The sequence below is a fragment of the Prionailurus bengalensis genome, chromosome E4, assembly GCF_016509475.1.
Source record: "Prionailurus bengalensis isolate Pbe53 chromosome E4, Fcat_Pben_1.1_paternal_pri, whole genome shotgun sequence".
In the NCBI taxonomy this organism is placed as follows: Eukaryota; Metazoa; Chordata; class Mammalia; order Carnivora; family Felidae; genus Prionailurus; species Prionailurus bengalensis.
Window position 1 is genome coordinate 11,996,874 of NC_057360.1, and position 16,021 is coordinate 12,012,894.

The following is a 16,021-nucleotide window of genomic DNA, read 5'->3' on the forward strand; positions in this document are numbered from 1 at the left end:
TTTTTTTTTTTTTCAAATACCACAGTTCCATAGAACAGGAAAGCGGAAGAGCTCCTGGCTAAGCTAGATTAGTCCCTGGAAATTCCCTGAACTGACTTCATGTGGACTTGCCTCTCGTTCTTGGCTCATGCTGCCCTGAATTTCTTTCCGTTTTCATTGAAAAAAAATCCCACCCATCCTGGAGGATCCGACTGAATGCAGCCTCCGCAGAGCGTCTCCTGACCAGCGCAGCCTAAAGGCCTTCTCCTACGAACGCATCAGTTTTTCGTCTGAACTCCTATGTTGTCTTACCACATGCCATGTCTCCCCTCACCTACTGGATGGAACGCTTCTAAAACCCAAGAGCCATAAGACTTTGTGTCTTTCACAGCTCACGCTTCAGGGGCTCAAGAGCTAGTGTTCGGCAATCGTTTGCCAAGTGGATGAATACAGGAATTTTTAATTTAATAAACCATTCCCTTCAAAATCATTTTACAAATTATTGCAGTTGTATATTTCTGTTAGGATCATGTCTTTTTCTCCATTACATTCTGACATAAGACTGTTATTTATTATCAAATATTTGACAAACTGAGTGACTATTCTTTTCATTTACTTATTTGTTCATTTATTGAGAGAGAGAGAGAGAGAGAGAGAGTGAGCATGCAAGGGAGGGGCAGAGAGAGGGGAGGGGGAGAATCCCAAGCGGGCTCCGCACTGACAGTGGGGCTCGAACTCATGAACTGTGAGATCATGACCTGAAGCCGAAATCAAGGGTTGGACGCTTAACCGAGACACCCAGGCGCCCCTACTCTTTCTTTAAATCCAAGCTTTCTGAAAGCAGTGCCTCGGTCAGTCAGGCTCATTTTGCTTAGCACTTTTGCCTTAAAAGCAAAAGAAAATAAAACCTCGTGAAGTCCTAGGTAATTACTTCACGGGAATGTGATATTTCTGGCCTTTCCATATCATCCCACGTGTTTTCCGGTGACAGGCTATCCACCAAAAGATTGTGGATCCTCATTGCCTGAGTCCACTCAAATAACTGAGGTAACACACTGAATTCCAGTTTAGAGTGCTCAGATTCTTGAGTAATTAACAAATGTATGTTGGCAGGTCAATTTCATTTACCAAACATCTATTAAATATATCTATTGGTGGGGCTCCTGGGTGGCTCATGGATTAAGCGTCCAACTTTCACGCAGCTCATGATCTCGTGGCCCATGGGTTTGAGCCCCACGTCGGGCTCTGTGCTGACAGCTCAGAGCCTGAAGCCTGCTTGGGATTCTGTGTCTCCCTCTTTCTCTCCGCCCCTCCCCCACTCACGCTCTGTCTCTCTCTCTCTCTCTCTCTCTCTCAAAAATAAACATTACAAAAAATTTAAAAAATCTATTGGTGTACGTCACAGACATTAAATCATCTGTGAACATTTTCACTAAAACAACTTTTTCAGACTCTTGGGATTTCATTCTCAAACCCCAGGAAATGCACAATGTCAGCGGCAGGAGAGCAGGGACCTTGTCATCTTTTCAACACCGCATCCACGGGACAGGGTCTGGCACATTGTAGGGGCTCCAGAAACGTTTGTCAAATGAACAAAAAAGCCCATGAGCACAGTTTAATTTGGATGCATTCTAACAAGTGTTTTTAGCTGGTCTGAAGAGAAGTGACTGTTTTAAAAAATTGATTCAAGTGACTTTCAGTACACAAAGAGAATTGCCGCAGCATTAAATCCACTTGGGGCTCTTGCTTTCGTCTGCGTTTTGTCCGTCTTGTTCCGCCAAGGTTGTCGATACAGGTGTGTGTGTGTGTGTGTGTGTGTGTGTGTGTGGTTTTTTTGGTTTGTTTTTGTTTTTGTTTTTGTTTTGTATGTGAAAGTCTCTGAACCCTCTTAGGTAAGAATTAACCTCGCCCAAACAAAGGCCTCTAAATAAATGTAAGGATTTGACTTTGAATCAAGTGCGGAAGTAGGTTTTCCTGCCTGAGGCAGCCTTGATGAGGTACACGGGAAGTCTAACTCCCATCTGGAACATCATGGGCTCCCGGCAAACATGGCCGAACTACATCTGTGGAAGAGCTGAGGGCAGACGTAGAGGAAGAGATTTTTACCAAAGAATGACCTCTTGGGTAACTTGAAAAAATAGCCCTATTCTTAAGCCTCCTGTAAAACTGTCCCCAAACCTGAGTGATTACAAGAAGAATAGAAAACAGATAAGGATTGCTTTTATCACATGATTAGTGCTCTATCTTCATGGACTTCTGAGACAGCGCTGTCTACCACAACCACCTTCACGGATATCTTCCTGTAACCCATGAAGTAAGTGTATGTGATTGCACGTCAATGCATAAATTGTCGGGTCCACTGGCACTCTGTCGTCACCTGACAGCATACTGGTTTGTATTATTTTAGACAGATTTAGTTAATTCTTCTCTGTTTCTTTGTATTATCTCTTTTGAGTTAGATATCGTTTCTGTCAGGAAACTTTTGGAAAGAAGATACAGTGTAAATAATGAGTTTAACCAAGTTGGCTGTTCTAGACTCCAAGTTTTGAAATGAACACTTGGAACCCCCATGGAGGTTCCCCCATGGGGAACACTCTGACCCCCATGGAGTCAGAGAAATGTTGGAGGAGGGGAGAGAAAAACAGAGACGCAAGCCAGGCCAGAGCTTAGAGGGTACTTGTGTGCTATATTATAGGACTTGGGTGAGCAGGGACATGGCCGAAAGGGCAGAGCTGGGACTGGGACTTGGAACAAGGACCTCCTTTCCCCACTAGGGGGAGGCTGATGATTAGGAGTTGGGTCCAGCGTCCAAATACGGTCTCCAGAGCGTCAATGACTAAGTGATGAGGAGAGCCGTGGTCTGAATCAAGATAGTGCCCTGACAGTTGGGGACCTGAGGGTCATAGCAACCAGATGTAAGCAATTCCGGAAAGGACTCTGGGTCCCAGAGGACTAAGGCAGTGAGGAGAGTGGGATATCAGGCAGCGCCCAAGTCCCAGAAGGCCAGGAACTGGTGTTCTAACTCGAAAGGAAATGTCTGCGGAACCACTCAAGAAGGAAATCTCTCACTGCACTCTGACGTGAGAGACCGAACGTTCCACTGCCACACTGGCCATGCTAACTTGGTGGCCCTCACACCACACCCTCTGATACAACCTAGGATGCTGCAAAACTGTGCAAAAATCAGGGTTCCGGGGTCAATGTTGAAGGGTTAAAACTTTATGGGTTCAGGCACGTAAGAAAAAAAAGAGGGACTCTTTGCCCACATCTAGAGAATGCATTTGGAGAGAGGGGTGCAAACACAGGGCCAAAAACCAGAGCTCAAGATCAGGCTCTGACAAGGCTGAGGAATCGGAGGCCTGCTGTTGGCTAAGGCTGCTGTCCGTGGTCAGGACTGGTTCTAGGCCCCAGGTGGGGCTGGTCTGCTTGGTGGGGGGCAAATGCCTCCTCTCGTGGAGGACAGGGGGCTGGCAGGGTGTGTGTATGGGGGGGACGGGCTTCAGAGAATAGAGTTATAACAACCATAGTGGTTGCATGTATGATTTCAAATTTTAGTGAGATAGTTCTTAGGCGTTTTTTTATTCTTTAGCCTTACCACAGAATGTGGGAAAACAGAACTCACGGTAAATGTCAATGGAATAGGTGGATGAGCAAATGAAAACCAAGTGAGGAAGCACAAACCCTTAGTGTAAATCCCCCGTAAATGGTCTAGATTCCTCAGGTGCCTGTAGTATAGCGTTCTGACAGCAGATGGCAGCATTCTACGTCTTTAACCCCAGAATTCTTGACCACAAGAGACAACTCAGACATGATTGCGTCCACTCCTCTCCTTTTGGAATCCAGAAAACTGAAGCCCACGGGTGCGATGGGACTTTTATGGCTCAGGACTTTGGGGAAGAGCGATACAGTTCTTTGGGTATTAATCTAGCATTCATTCCACAAGAAGGAATAAACGATATTTTAGCTTTTTTTTCCCCCATATAACTGATAGATTTCTATCAACATTCTCTCTTGTCTGATCACCAGGCACTGCCATCTCTGAAGTCAATTTCAACCCTTAGAGTGGCAACCTGGCCAGTGGAAAAGAGCGCCCTTAGGAGACCGACAAGGGACTTCGGAATGCTGCCACAGGGTGGCAGTGCAGGGTAGTGGTGAAAACACCAGCCCTTTAATCAGGTGAGACCTGGGTTGGAGTCCAGCTCCATACTGCCCAGCTACTTGGCCTTTGCCTGCTGTGGATCCTCTCAAAGTCTCTGTTTCCTCTTCTTTAAAATGGGGATCGTGGGGCGTCTGGGTGGCTCAGTAGGATAAGCGTCTGACTTCGGCTCAGGTCACGATCTCACAGTTCGTGGGTTCAAGCCCCGCGTCGGGCTCTGTGCTGATAGTTCAGAGTCTGGAGCCCGCTTTGGATTCTGTGTCTCCCTCTCTCTCTGTCCCTCCCCCACTCACGCTCTGTCTCTCTCTGCCTCTCAAAAACAAACATTAAAATGGGGATCATAATAACCATGTTCAAGGTTGTCATGTGGATTGAATGAGATCCTGCCTGTGAAATAGCTGCTACTTATTACGCAAGCAATAAACATTGGCTATTAGTGCTGGTCTTATTATTACTGAGCACACTGAACAATAACTTGGGCCACTGGGGCCTTTGGAAAGTAAATGCGAGCTATGAATTAATTACTTCGGCAAACTCCTATTTTAGAGCACACAATATGCTAGGAACTCGTAGCCAGATGTTTTGGGGGAGACAAAGATAGATAGGATCCAGCTCCTCCAATCCACTGGCAATAGGGCTTGTGCTTGAGCAAATGTAACCAGTCAATGATAAGCTTCAGCTGAGCGGCATTTGTCACACAGCCACTTTGATTCTAATTGCTGCAGGGACACGAAGATGAAGAAGGCACGGTTCCTGTCCTCAGGGACCTCGTAATCCACATGGAGGCAGAGCCAGGAGAGAGGCGCGTGAGTAGACTGAGATCCTCAAGGGGCCAGGATGAAATCATCCGCATCCTTGCATAAGCTCGGTGCCTAGGCATTAGCAGTGCTCACGGACGGTGCATGGAGGGATAAATTAAGTCCGCAGAAAAAGACTTGATAAGGAAGTCAAAGTCCCAGGGACATAGCTGAACTTCATCACTTGTGAACCTGTGACTTTCAGCGAGTTACTTAACCTCTCTGAGCCTCTGCTTCTCTTCCGGAAAATGGAGAGGATACTGCCTTTCCTCGTTATATTTCAGAACGGTGGTAAACATCAAGTGTCATGATGACAATTAAAATGCTTTATAAAACTGCGCAATGTTTTAAGTTAGGAGAATATTCAAAGAGAGAGAGACAGAGATTACCAATGCTCTGTGGAGAGGGTGTTTCCTTTAGCTTAAGAACAGTTTTACATGAATCCCTGGTGATTCTTCATTCTATAATATTATCCGAGAAGCCGTAAGAAAGGACACACCCACGATCCTACCTTCACATGTTGGTGGGGGACCTGTCCAATGTCCAGATGGAGCACAATCCAATATTTCTGGTCCAGATAAAGAGAATCCTTCATCACAGGTGAATTGGCATCTGGACTTATAACTGGAATCTCCAAGAGGCTGGACACAGGTCATTGTTCCATTCCGAGGGCTTAGCAGAGGTGTGCAGGTAAAGGCTACCCAGAACATGGTACAGGAGAGAAGGATCATTTTAGAACACGGCAACCTGACATCAGCGTGTGCGCTGTGTATGTGTGCATGTGTGTGCGTGCGTGTGTGTTGTGTGCATGTGCGTGCTGAATCCACAGGGGCAGCATTCGGTTAGATATGATCGTTTGAATTTCATGCCGCTTTATCACCAGGTAGAGGTCGTGGTTGTATAAAATAGTGACCGACAGTTGATTGGCATTCTGGAACCTTCACCCACAGGGCGCTTTAGAGGTCATTTTAAAGCTGTTGTTGTTTTTAATCTTATTTATTTTTGAGAGAGAGACCAAGCATGAGTGGGAGAGGAGCAGAGAGAGAGGGAGACACAGGATCTGAAGAAGTAGGCTCCAGGCTCTGAGTTGTCAGCACAGAGCCAGATGTCCTCTCATCGGGCTTGAACTCATGAACTGTGAGATCCTGACCTGAGCCAAAGTCAGATGCTGAACTGACTGAGCCACCCAGGAGTCCCTCAAGGTCATTTGAAAAGGAACTGGTGCTTTGGGAAGATAGTGACACAGCTCATTTCAGTTGTCCCCGCACAGGAGTGGAAGTGGCTGCTTCCTTGACACCTTCAGAAAGGGACCTAGTGACCTTGCCAGAAAACAATGACAAATGACTGGAAGTAGGAAAACAAAGTAAAATACTTTCTCCTCCCACAAAATCTACCTTCCCCAACCAAGGAGTATAAAGAATCCGGGTCTAAACCCTGGCTCTGTTACTTATTAGCAATGTGTCTCTAGACTTTTCTGAACCTCAGTTGCTTCATCTATGAAATGGGAAACATAATACTCCTTGCCTTGCAGGGCTCCTCAGTTATAAAATAATAAGCTAGTTAAATCATATGTAAAAATTAAGTTTGAAAATATTTTTTAAGTCATTGACATGCGGTAGGCACATAACGTAACTGGCCATCTGCAAAAGCTCTTTCCACCAATGTCATCCTACAGGGACCAGCCCCAGTGACTATACATGTTCACCTACAAAGAAAGGTAAATTAGATCTCATGGCTCTTTACCGTAGTTTATGCATATAGAGTTTGAGGCTCCAGGGCATTTGCTTGGGTTGGAGATCATGCTCTGTGACTTTAGGCAAGTCACTTAACCTCTCTGAGCCTCAATCTCTTCGCTTTAAAAATGTGGAGAATAGGGGCACCTGGGTGGCTCAGTCGGTTGAGCATCCAACTCTTGATATCAGCTCAGGTCGTGATCTCACAGTTACGGGATTGAGCCCTGTGTGCGGCTCTGTGCTAAGTGGAGCCTCCTTGGGATTCTCTGTCTGCCCCCCCCCCAAAATAAAATAAAATAAAATAAAACAAAATAAAATTAAATTAAATTAAATTAAATTAAATAATTCAAAAAAGAAAATGTAGAGAATAGCATTGCATACCTTCCAAAATTTTTACAAAAACAAAAACACTCTGTGTGTAAATGTTAATATTGCCAACTAATGAAACTATAAAGTCCAGATTCAACGTGGTGACATTTAAAAATGAAGACTGAGAAAACGTATGGTTTAGGGTGTTTCTTTTTCACTGTTTGCTTTGACAGAACCATAGTCAGTGACAGCAGGTCTGAACCTGGGGCCATTCTCCAGCCGCTGACTTTGAACTGCCTGAGGTTCCAAGCGCAGCTTTTATACCTTTCTCTTCCCTTCACCTCTTTCTCTCTCCAGGTACATTCTCCTCGGTCTGATCGACTTTCCCAAAGATCTAGGCATTTTCTGCCACCTGAAACGTCTTTCTGTGTTCAGTGTGTATGTGTGTGGGGTGGGAGAGAGGAGAGGAGACAAGAAGACTGTAAGGACACAAAGGAGGGTCTCGATGACCTGGAGTCCGTGTCCAGCTTTTGTGGCCGTGCCTGCTGATAGCTGGGGTGCATGTCAGAAGGCAACAGGGCAAAGGGGACACTGAAAAGGGAAACTGTCTGATAACACTCTCTCATAAGTCTTACATCAGCCAGTGGATTGCAAGCCTCGTGGTGCCTTCCTGCCCAGCCCACATTCAGGTATTTCACTTGATCTCACCCGGCAATAATAGGAGAAAGTTCAGTCGGAGTAAACAAAGAACTAAAAGCAGAAGGGAACTGGGAGGTCACAGGAAGCTGTGGTGAGTGTCAACCTCGTTGCTGTGAAACACAGGCAGGACAATGTGAGGCTACGAACTGTAATTCGGATTACTGTGATAGAATTCTATGGAAGAATTCTAATCCCTGTGATAACCCTCTTAGGGGACTCCAAGTTCTTCCCCAAAGTTCCATGGACTTTGGAATGTATCCAGTTTGCAATGTAGCCAGGATTAAAGCCGAGAAGGTGAAATCACAAGCCTTACTCTGGTCTTTCCAGACCCTGCTGGAAGGTGTATTCAACCCCAGCACCAGTGGCTTGCCTGCTCTCTGATGCCTAGAAGTGCAGGACATCCAACTCTGCTGAGTTCATTCATTCATTCATCCATTCATTCACTGTTGTCCTAACTTAGCTGTGGTGTGTGTGTGTGTGTCTGTGTGTGCACTTGAGTGTGATCTGAACAGCAAGTGGTTTCCTCTTCATTAAAAACACATGTCTGCCTGCTTTCACTCAGATGTTGAAAGCCTGTGCAAAGTGACAGGCAAAGGCAAACGATGCAGAATTATCTAGTATCATCCCTATTTGACTTTATTATTAAAATTGAATCTGCATCACGAAAATACTACTTGCATAGAGGGGAAAAAGGAGTGGGGAAAATTTTGGAAGAAGTCATACGAGAATGCCAACCATGCCTATCTCAGGCTGGGAGTATTTAAGACGATTGTTTTGTGTGTGTTTCTTTATTTCTTACTTTTCCGTAGCTTTTATAAATGAAAACCCTGCTTCGTAAAAGCAATTGCCGTAAGCCTGAAAAACTGGATGCACTGAGTGGAAAAAGGCACGAGGGGTATGAAAAGCCTCTATCTGTTCTTCAGTTGGCAAACACAAATGACCAGAGACAGTTCTGGTTCTTAAAATATTGGCAGACTACCCTGGCTTTCTTTTCAGCTCCATACGGTGTGGATATACATGCTGAGGCTGAATATGCATGTTTTCTCTACTGAGGATCCTGTAATCTTGCATTTATAGATTCATTGCTTCCTTCTACATCACTCTTCACTTTACCCTGGGTCTATTTCTCCATTCCTACGCAGATCGTGGAGGATATCTGCAGCACCTGTAGATCCTGCCTCTCCTACTGCACTGTTATACCCAGAGGTCATACGCCATGGTTCCCAGGAGCAGAGTGCTGGGTCAGCCTTGGTACAGCCATCCTGAAGCTTTTTTTTTTTTCCTTCTGGCCTTTCTAGGCACTGTTTTCAGCCACATGAGAACAGTCTACCTGGTTCCTGATAGAGGCTTCCAGGTCCTAGTAAAGGTCCTGGTAAGGAGTGCACAGGGGCCATTCCCTAGCTCCGATTACCAGACACCCCGCCACTGGTGTCACTTGCCTGGCCCCGCATTTGGGATCACTGGGTCACAAGACGAAGAGTGTTTCTTAATTTTCCGGTCCATTTCAAGCTTCTGGCCCCTAGACGGTCACCGCCGCGAACATACAGCCTTTTAAAATGCAGCCTACCCTGGATTTCCCAGACGCTGGAGAGAACTCAGCTTACCCTGGCATTGTGGGGGAGGAGCACTCCAGGTCCCCGTACCCAAGCACCGCAGCTCGCCTGCTCCCACCAGGAGTAAGCCCTCGTCACAGGAGAAGCTGCAGGTGGATTGGTACCGAAAGGCTCCAAACGGGTGGGAGCAGTTCACCTGGGCCTGGTCTGGAGCCGGAAGATCCTGACACTGCAGCGCTGAGAGGTGAGGAAGTAAAGGGAGTGAGGATTGGGGATCACACAAGCTCTCGTTCATTTTGACCCCTAATCCCGTCTAGCGCCAAGAGCAGGGATTTCTTTTTTTTTTTAATTTTAATTAAATTAAAATTAATTTATGAATTTAATTTAATTTAAAATGAATTCAATTTAAAATTTTTTTAATTTAAAAAAAATTGATTTTTTAAAACTTACATCCAAATTAGTTAGGATAGAGTACAACAATGATTTCGGGAGGAGATTCCTTAGTGCCCCTGGCCCATTTAGCCCATCCCCCCCTCCCACAACCCCTCCAGTAACCTTCACTTTGTTCTCCCTATTTCTGAGTCTCTTCTGTTTTGTCCCCCTCCCTGTTTTTATATGACTTTTGTTTCCCTTCCCTTATAAGAACAGGGATTTCTGAACGGGGCATGTTTAAACCGGAGGATGAGAAATGGCACAATGGCACATGAAGGATTTTATGAAGAAAATTCTGAGGCATCGTAAGCATTTTGGCAATATGCAGGAATAATTTTTTAAACCTCATACTTTTGGACCCACGAGTCTATGCTAAGTATGTAATCAAAATGAATAGCAAGAAATCAATCCACGGGGGCACCCGGTGGCCCAGTCGGTTAAGCATCTGACCTCACCTCAGGTCATGACCTTGCAGTTTGTGAGTTTGAGCCCCACGTCGGGCTCTGTGCTGTCAGCACAGATGCAGGGGATTCACATCAATTGCCCAAAGATCCCAGTAAATAGCAACGTGAAATGCCAACATTGCACTTCTGGGACCTGACTTCTGTGTGGGGTACCCCTCGTAAAAATAATCCTAATGACTTCCCTGTGTCTTTGTTCTCCTATAAGAGCAAAATATTGAAAACATGAACTACTGAAAGAAGGTCACTTTGTAAAATCAGATCACAGACATATAATTTATAAGGTAACATTATTATCATTTTGCATACATTTGTAAAACTCATAGGAGTTGTTTTTTTTTTTAATTAAAAAAAAAATTTTTTTTTCAACGTTTATTTATTTTTGGGACAGAGAGAGACAGAGCATGAACGGGGGAGGGGCAGAGAGAGAGGGAGACACAGAATCGGAAACAGGTTCCAGGCTCTGAGCCATCAGCCCAGAGCCCGACGCGGGGCTCGAACTCACGGATCGCGAGATCGTGACCTGGCTGAAGTCGGACGCTTAACCGACTGCGCCACCCAGGCGCCCCTAGGAGTTTTTAAAGTGAATTTATTTATTTTGAGAGAGAGAGGGAGAGAGAGAGAGAGCGCATGAGCTGGGTCGTGCCAGAGAGAAAGGGAGAAAGAGAATCCCAAGCAGGCTCCACGCTGTCAGCACAGAGCCCCACACAGGGCTCGAACTCGTGAACCGTGAGATCATGACCTGAGCCAAAACCAAGAATTGGATGCTTAACCAACTGAGCCACCGAGGCACCCTCAACTCATAGCAATTTCAAGCTTGCTCTTTACCCACATTCATTCACAACAGTAATGAGGCACGTAGGTGAGGCAGATAATAATACTCCCACTCTACAGAAGACACTGAACTTCTGAGAGACCAAAACCTTGTTGCCGGGGAATGACAGAACTAGACTAAATGCCCTGCCCCTTACTCTTCTACGTTGTTCCTCATGCATCATTCCTTCCTCCCAGTCCCATCTTCTTCATGCCAACCCACTCAGCGGGTTTCAATCGGTGAAACCTTCACCTTGAGTTCCAATATGCTGTAACGAACGGGTGTTTTGCTCACCATTTCGTCCCTGGGGCCACCACAAAGGGCCGGGTAGTTCTTAGTGAACGTCTGAGGAATAAATCAATGACTGCTAACTGCATAATAAGCTGAGAGACACAGAAGGAACGTGCCGATGTCACATTACCTTCACAGACCGGGGCGGGCGCTGTCCACCGTCCCAAGTCAGTACACTGGGCTATGTCAGCTCCTTTCAGCCTGAAGCCATCAGCACAATGGAAGCTACAGCTGGTGTTGTATGGCAGCGGTCCCGAGAGTGGGGAGCAATCCGTGCTTCCATGAACCGGACTCTCCAGTGGCTCACAGGCAATGGCTAAATGGAAAAAGTTGTCGTCTGAAACTGGGTCATGGAAGGGCTCAGTTCTTTCTCACAAGAGCCACTCAAGAGATGCGTCTTCCTACCCATATTATCAGTACGTTCAGAACCCTGAATCCTCCCTTTTCCAAAAGGGAAACTGCCTGGAACACCTTCCCGTGCCCTCTTTGCCTGGGTCACTCACCTGCCCTTTGATCTCAGCTTAGACTTCACTGTCCCTAGGAAGCCTTCCCTGACTGCCCCCCTCCCAGCAGCTCAGGGGTAGGGACTCCCCTAGTGTGCTCCCCACAGCCCCTGCACTGTGCGGAGACTGCTGTGGTCCTGCCCTTGGACCACAGTCTCCCTGAGGCTGGGCTTAGCCGTTCCTAGTTGCGTCCCACAGCCTGGCCATGTTTGGTACCTCGAAGGTACTCTTCAAATATTTACTGATGATATTTGCAGAACTGGATCAGGCAGGAGGAGATATATAACAGGCTGGACGTTTAAGGAAAAAGCTGAAATAACATGGCTTATTGTTGACATCCTATTAGCTAGGTTTATAAAATGGTCCTGAGTGGGCCATATCTCTGAAACACAGGATGTCAGCGTCATCAGACTTCAATTGCCAGGCGAGTGCAGGCCAAGGACAGTTCCTGCACAGAATTGAGCCCTGAGTGGCCTTAGCTCTGATACAGACCAGTTTCCTCATGTGCTTCCTTGATAAAGCATTTCATTTCCAGGCTATTCCTGGGTTTTTTTTTTCAGAGTGTGAAGACCACCATCACACCCTGGGCTCAGACCTCTGGTTGTTACAGAATCGGAGCATCAAAGAACCAAAGATCCTCTAGAGCTTCTCTCTTTACAGAAGAGAAAAGGAAGGTTCAGGAATGAGTTACTTCCCTGACGTCTTGTATCCGGACGGTAGCAGAGTTGGGCTTGTGATCTCCATCTCCTGGGCACTCACTAATCCAATCTTCAATTTCCTGCTCCCCTATTCACCCTTTCTGCCTCAGAAGCTGAGGGCAGGGGCGCCTGGGTGGCTCAGTCGGTTGGGCGGCCGACTTCGGCTCAGGTCACGATCTCGCGGTCCGTGAGTTCGAGCCCCGCGTCGGGCTCTGTGCTGACAGCTCAGAGCCTGGAGCCTGTTTCAGATTCTGTGCCTCCCTCTCTCTGACCCTCCCCTGTTCATGCTCTGTCTCTCTCTGTCTCAAAAATAAATAAACGTTAAAAAAAAAAATTAAAAAAAAAAAAAGAAGCTGAGGGCAGGAGGCAACTGCACAGAATTCAGCTTTGCGCTGTTGTGTAACCGTCTAGGGTTGCATCACGGCCCCCGTGGATGCAGCGCGCCTCGCTCCTTTGTCAAAGTCACCTCCAAACGCTAATGGGGAATCCCCCTCTTTGTCCTAATAGCCACCATTCTGGCTTCCTCTCAAGTAGAGGACATTGTCCTACAGCTTGTATTGCCAGTGAGGCAGAAAGGGAAAAAACGAGGCAGAAATGAAGGTTAATTGAATGCCCAGTCTAATGCTAGCTACTTTCTACGTGCTGTTTAACTGTGTGCTTTTTATATACTTCATTCTCACAAAAGCACCTTAGCTCATTTCATGGATGAAAAAACCATGCCTCCTGGAGGCTGAACAACCTGTTCCAATGTCAGAACCTGAAGGAGGCTACCCTGAGCCTTTCCACTGCGCCATGGCCCCTTTCTGGGTGGAAGAGGGCTACTAAAGGAAAATCCTACCCTCACAGGCTGGCAAGGGTGCGGTCCACTGGCCAGAGCCAATGCAGCGGAGAGTGGCCCGGCCTCTCACTTGATAGCCAGGTTCACACTCAAATCTGCAGCTGGAGCCATATGCAAAGGCAGTGAGGGGATGAACACAGTCCATGGTTCCTTTGCCAGGGGCTTCCAGGAGCGGACACCGCACAACTAGAGAGAACAACCAAGGACAGAGAGAAAGATACTAAGGAAGGAGAAAACCCAGACCCACAGCTGGAAAGTAATGATATAACTTCCAGGAAATCCAGGTAGAGCTAGGAATCTGTAAGGGTCAGGAGACCCTAATGATGATTTGTCCAGACTTGGACAATCCATCCACAGGGTGACCTTAATCTTTAAAAAAAAAAAAAAAAGACTCCTCCAAGGTTTTTATAATGTCCTCTATTCCTTTATCTCTATAAACCTGTCATGGTAGGTCTTCTCGTATCTAGAAGACACTAGAAGGATGTAGATGCCATCCTTTCCCGCTTGCGTGAAATTTATGAATGGAGCCATTCTGAAAACTGCTTGAGGGCTCTGAGTTTGGGCCAAGGGAGGACTTTTTAAATTTATTTGTAGTCAGATCAGCCTCTTGATTTTTCTGGAGCCTGGCCCTCTTTTCCCATCCTGATGTACTAAGTGGCAGGTGGAAAGGAGAGTCAAGTTGTGGCGATTCAGGCCAGCTTATCCATAGACCCCCACCGTCCTCTGTACTCAACAGCAAGGACTGGCACGGTAGACGTCGCATATCCCCAACCACCGGAAACTCACCTTCACACCCTGGGGGTGAGGCTGTCCACACCCCCGAGGCTGTGCACTGCACCACCTCTGGCCCGACTAATGCAAATCCCTCTTCACAAGCAAAGTGGCAGCTGGACCGGTATTGGAGCGCTTCCGGAGAGGGAAGACACGTCATGCTTCCTCGCTCAGGAGTCTTCAGGGGTGGGCACTGGGCGGCTACAAACAACCACAGAGCAAAGGTGTGAGCCCTTGGGTTATGCCCAGCACCTGTGAAACCTTAGGATGCCCCAGCAGCCGTCTGCATCTTCCGTAAGTGATGGGCAAGGTGAAACACCTGGTTGGTTCAATGGTACTTTCAGGAGCCATTTGGAAAGATCCAAACATCCCATTTTGCATTTAAAGAAGCAAGGTCAAAGTATCAAATTAATAAGACTCAACCCCTAAGTCCTCATTATTATACTGTTCACTTTGCAATTAGCAAAGGGAGAGAGGTCGCTTTGTGATGCTTTTGCCTGAGAACCAAGAGTTAAGGTGATCACCTCACTCTATAGATGCAAAACATCATGAAAATCAAAATCAGTGTCACTCTCATTGATGGGTAGTAGTAAAAATCAGAATTCCCCATCGAATGTAGATGCTCATTATTTCTCACGTTTTTCTAAGTTTTTTTTTTTTCTTGAGAGACAGAGAGAGAGAGAGAGAGAGAGAGAGAGAGAGAGAAAGAAAGACAGCATGAGGGGCAGAGAGAGAGGGAGACACAAAATCCAAAGCAGGCTCCAGGCTCTAAGCTGTCAGCACAGAGCCGGACATAGAGCTCGAACCCATGAACCATGAGATCATGACCTGAGCTGAAGTTGGACACTTAACCAACTGAGCCACCCAGGCGCCCCAATCTCTCGTGTTTTTTAATGGAGAAAGCTTATTTTCCCCTTATTTTCTAGTCGTCATCGAGGATGGAAAGAGCAGGGTCCACATACCTATACATTGCGGTGGGTTATTTGTCCACGTTCCAGAAGCCAAACATTCCAGCTTGCTGGGTCCATTCAATTCGTACCCTTCGGCGCAGTGGAAGCTGCACTCTGAATTGAAGGAGAAGTTCCCGAGAGGGTGGCTGCAGTTCATGAGCACGTGTTGGGGGAGACCAAATTCCCCACACTCTTGGACTGTGGGGACAAAACATTAATTTTCTTTTCATTGCAGGTTTAAAGACAACATCAGGTTTGCTGGACGTTGGAACTATTTGTATGACCCTCTTAATCCTGTCTTTCTGGGCTTAGTCTAACCCAACCTGGTCATCTTTACTTGGTTCCTTTGTATTGGCTACATCTTGGGATATAATCAGTCTTTCAGTGGTTTTTATTTCAAGCTAGCAAAATCAGCCTTTGTTTTGCTTCCCTTTTACCGTGTAGGTTTTTTTGAACCAATGGTCTACGGATAAAAGGTTTCACCCAGAGGGTGTGTCTTGGGACAATTTGAGTGGGGCTGACTGACTGACCCCAGAGAGGACTGGGATGAGCTTTACCACCCTGGAGAGTTTCCAACATGATTTGCTTCCTGGACCACCTCCAGCACAAGACCAAAGGCCACAATAATATCAACAAAATAGCGCCCTCACCGTATTCACATTCTGGTCCATAGAATCCAGGGAAGCAGGAGCAGGTGTAGTTCCCGATGGTCTCAATGCACTCTCCTTGCTTGCTACAGGACATGTCCTGGCAGGACGCTGCACGGATGCAAAAGGGTCAGTATGGTACGCATTCCCGGGAGGTGTGAAGAGAAGTTAGATTCCTTTCCAAGCCACAGACCCAGCCCCTCTTGGTATAAGACTGAGCTAGCCAAGCAACACAAAACTACAGTGTCCTCTGGAGCGCCAGCCTGTTCCCTGCAAAGGGCATTGTGGGAGCCTACCAGAGCATTGCATAGCTTCCATTTTAAGCTGTTGTCTAAGGAGGGATTGCTTTGTGTAGCCCAGAGAGATAAAGAGCCACTGATCGATGTGTAG

The 16,021-nt window shown here is 46.6% G+C and overlaps 1 protein-coding gene across 6 annotated transcripts in view; it reads right to left on the reverse strand.

The window, feature by feature from the left end:
- Window positions 1-16,021, reverse strand: part of LOC122475586 (selectin P) — a 41,084-nt gene that overhangs the window by 11,490 nt on the left and 13,573 nt on the right. For 3 of the 6 annotated variants that reach the window (XM_043567513.1, XM_043567514.1, XM_043567517.1), the window contains exons 4-10: window positions 15,635-15,742; window positions 14,997-15,182; window positions 14,050-14,235; window positions 13,264-13,449; window positions 11,355-11,540; window positions 9,278-9,463; window positions 5,444-5,629 (exon numbers count right to left, since the gene is read on the reverse strand). In XM_043567513.1, coding sequence (XP_043423448.1) covers window positions 5,444-5,629; window positions 9,278-9,463; window positions 11,355-11,540; window positions 13,264-13,449; window positions 14,050-14,235; window positions 14,997-15,182; window positions 15,635-15,742 — 1,224 coding nt within the window. The remainder of the gene's footprint in view (window positions 1-5,443; window positions 5,630-9,277; window positions 9,464-11,354; window positions 11,541-13,263; window positions 13,450-14,049; window positions 14,236-14,996; window positions 15,183-15,634; window positions 15,743-16,021) is intronic. The other 3 variants (XM_043567516.1, XM_043567515.1, XM_043567518.1) reach the window with 3 other exon arrangements.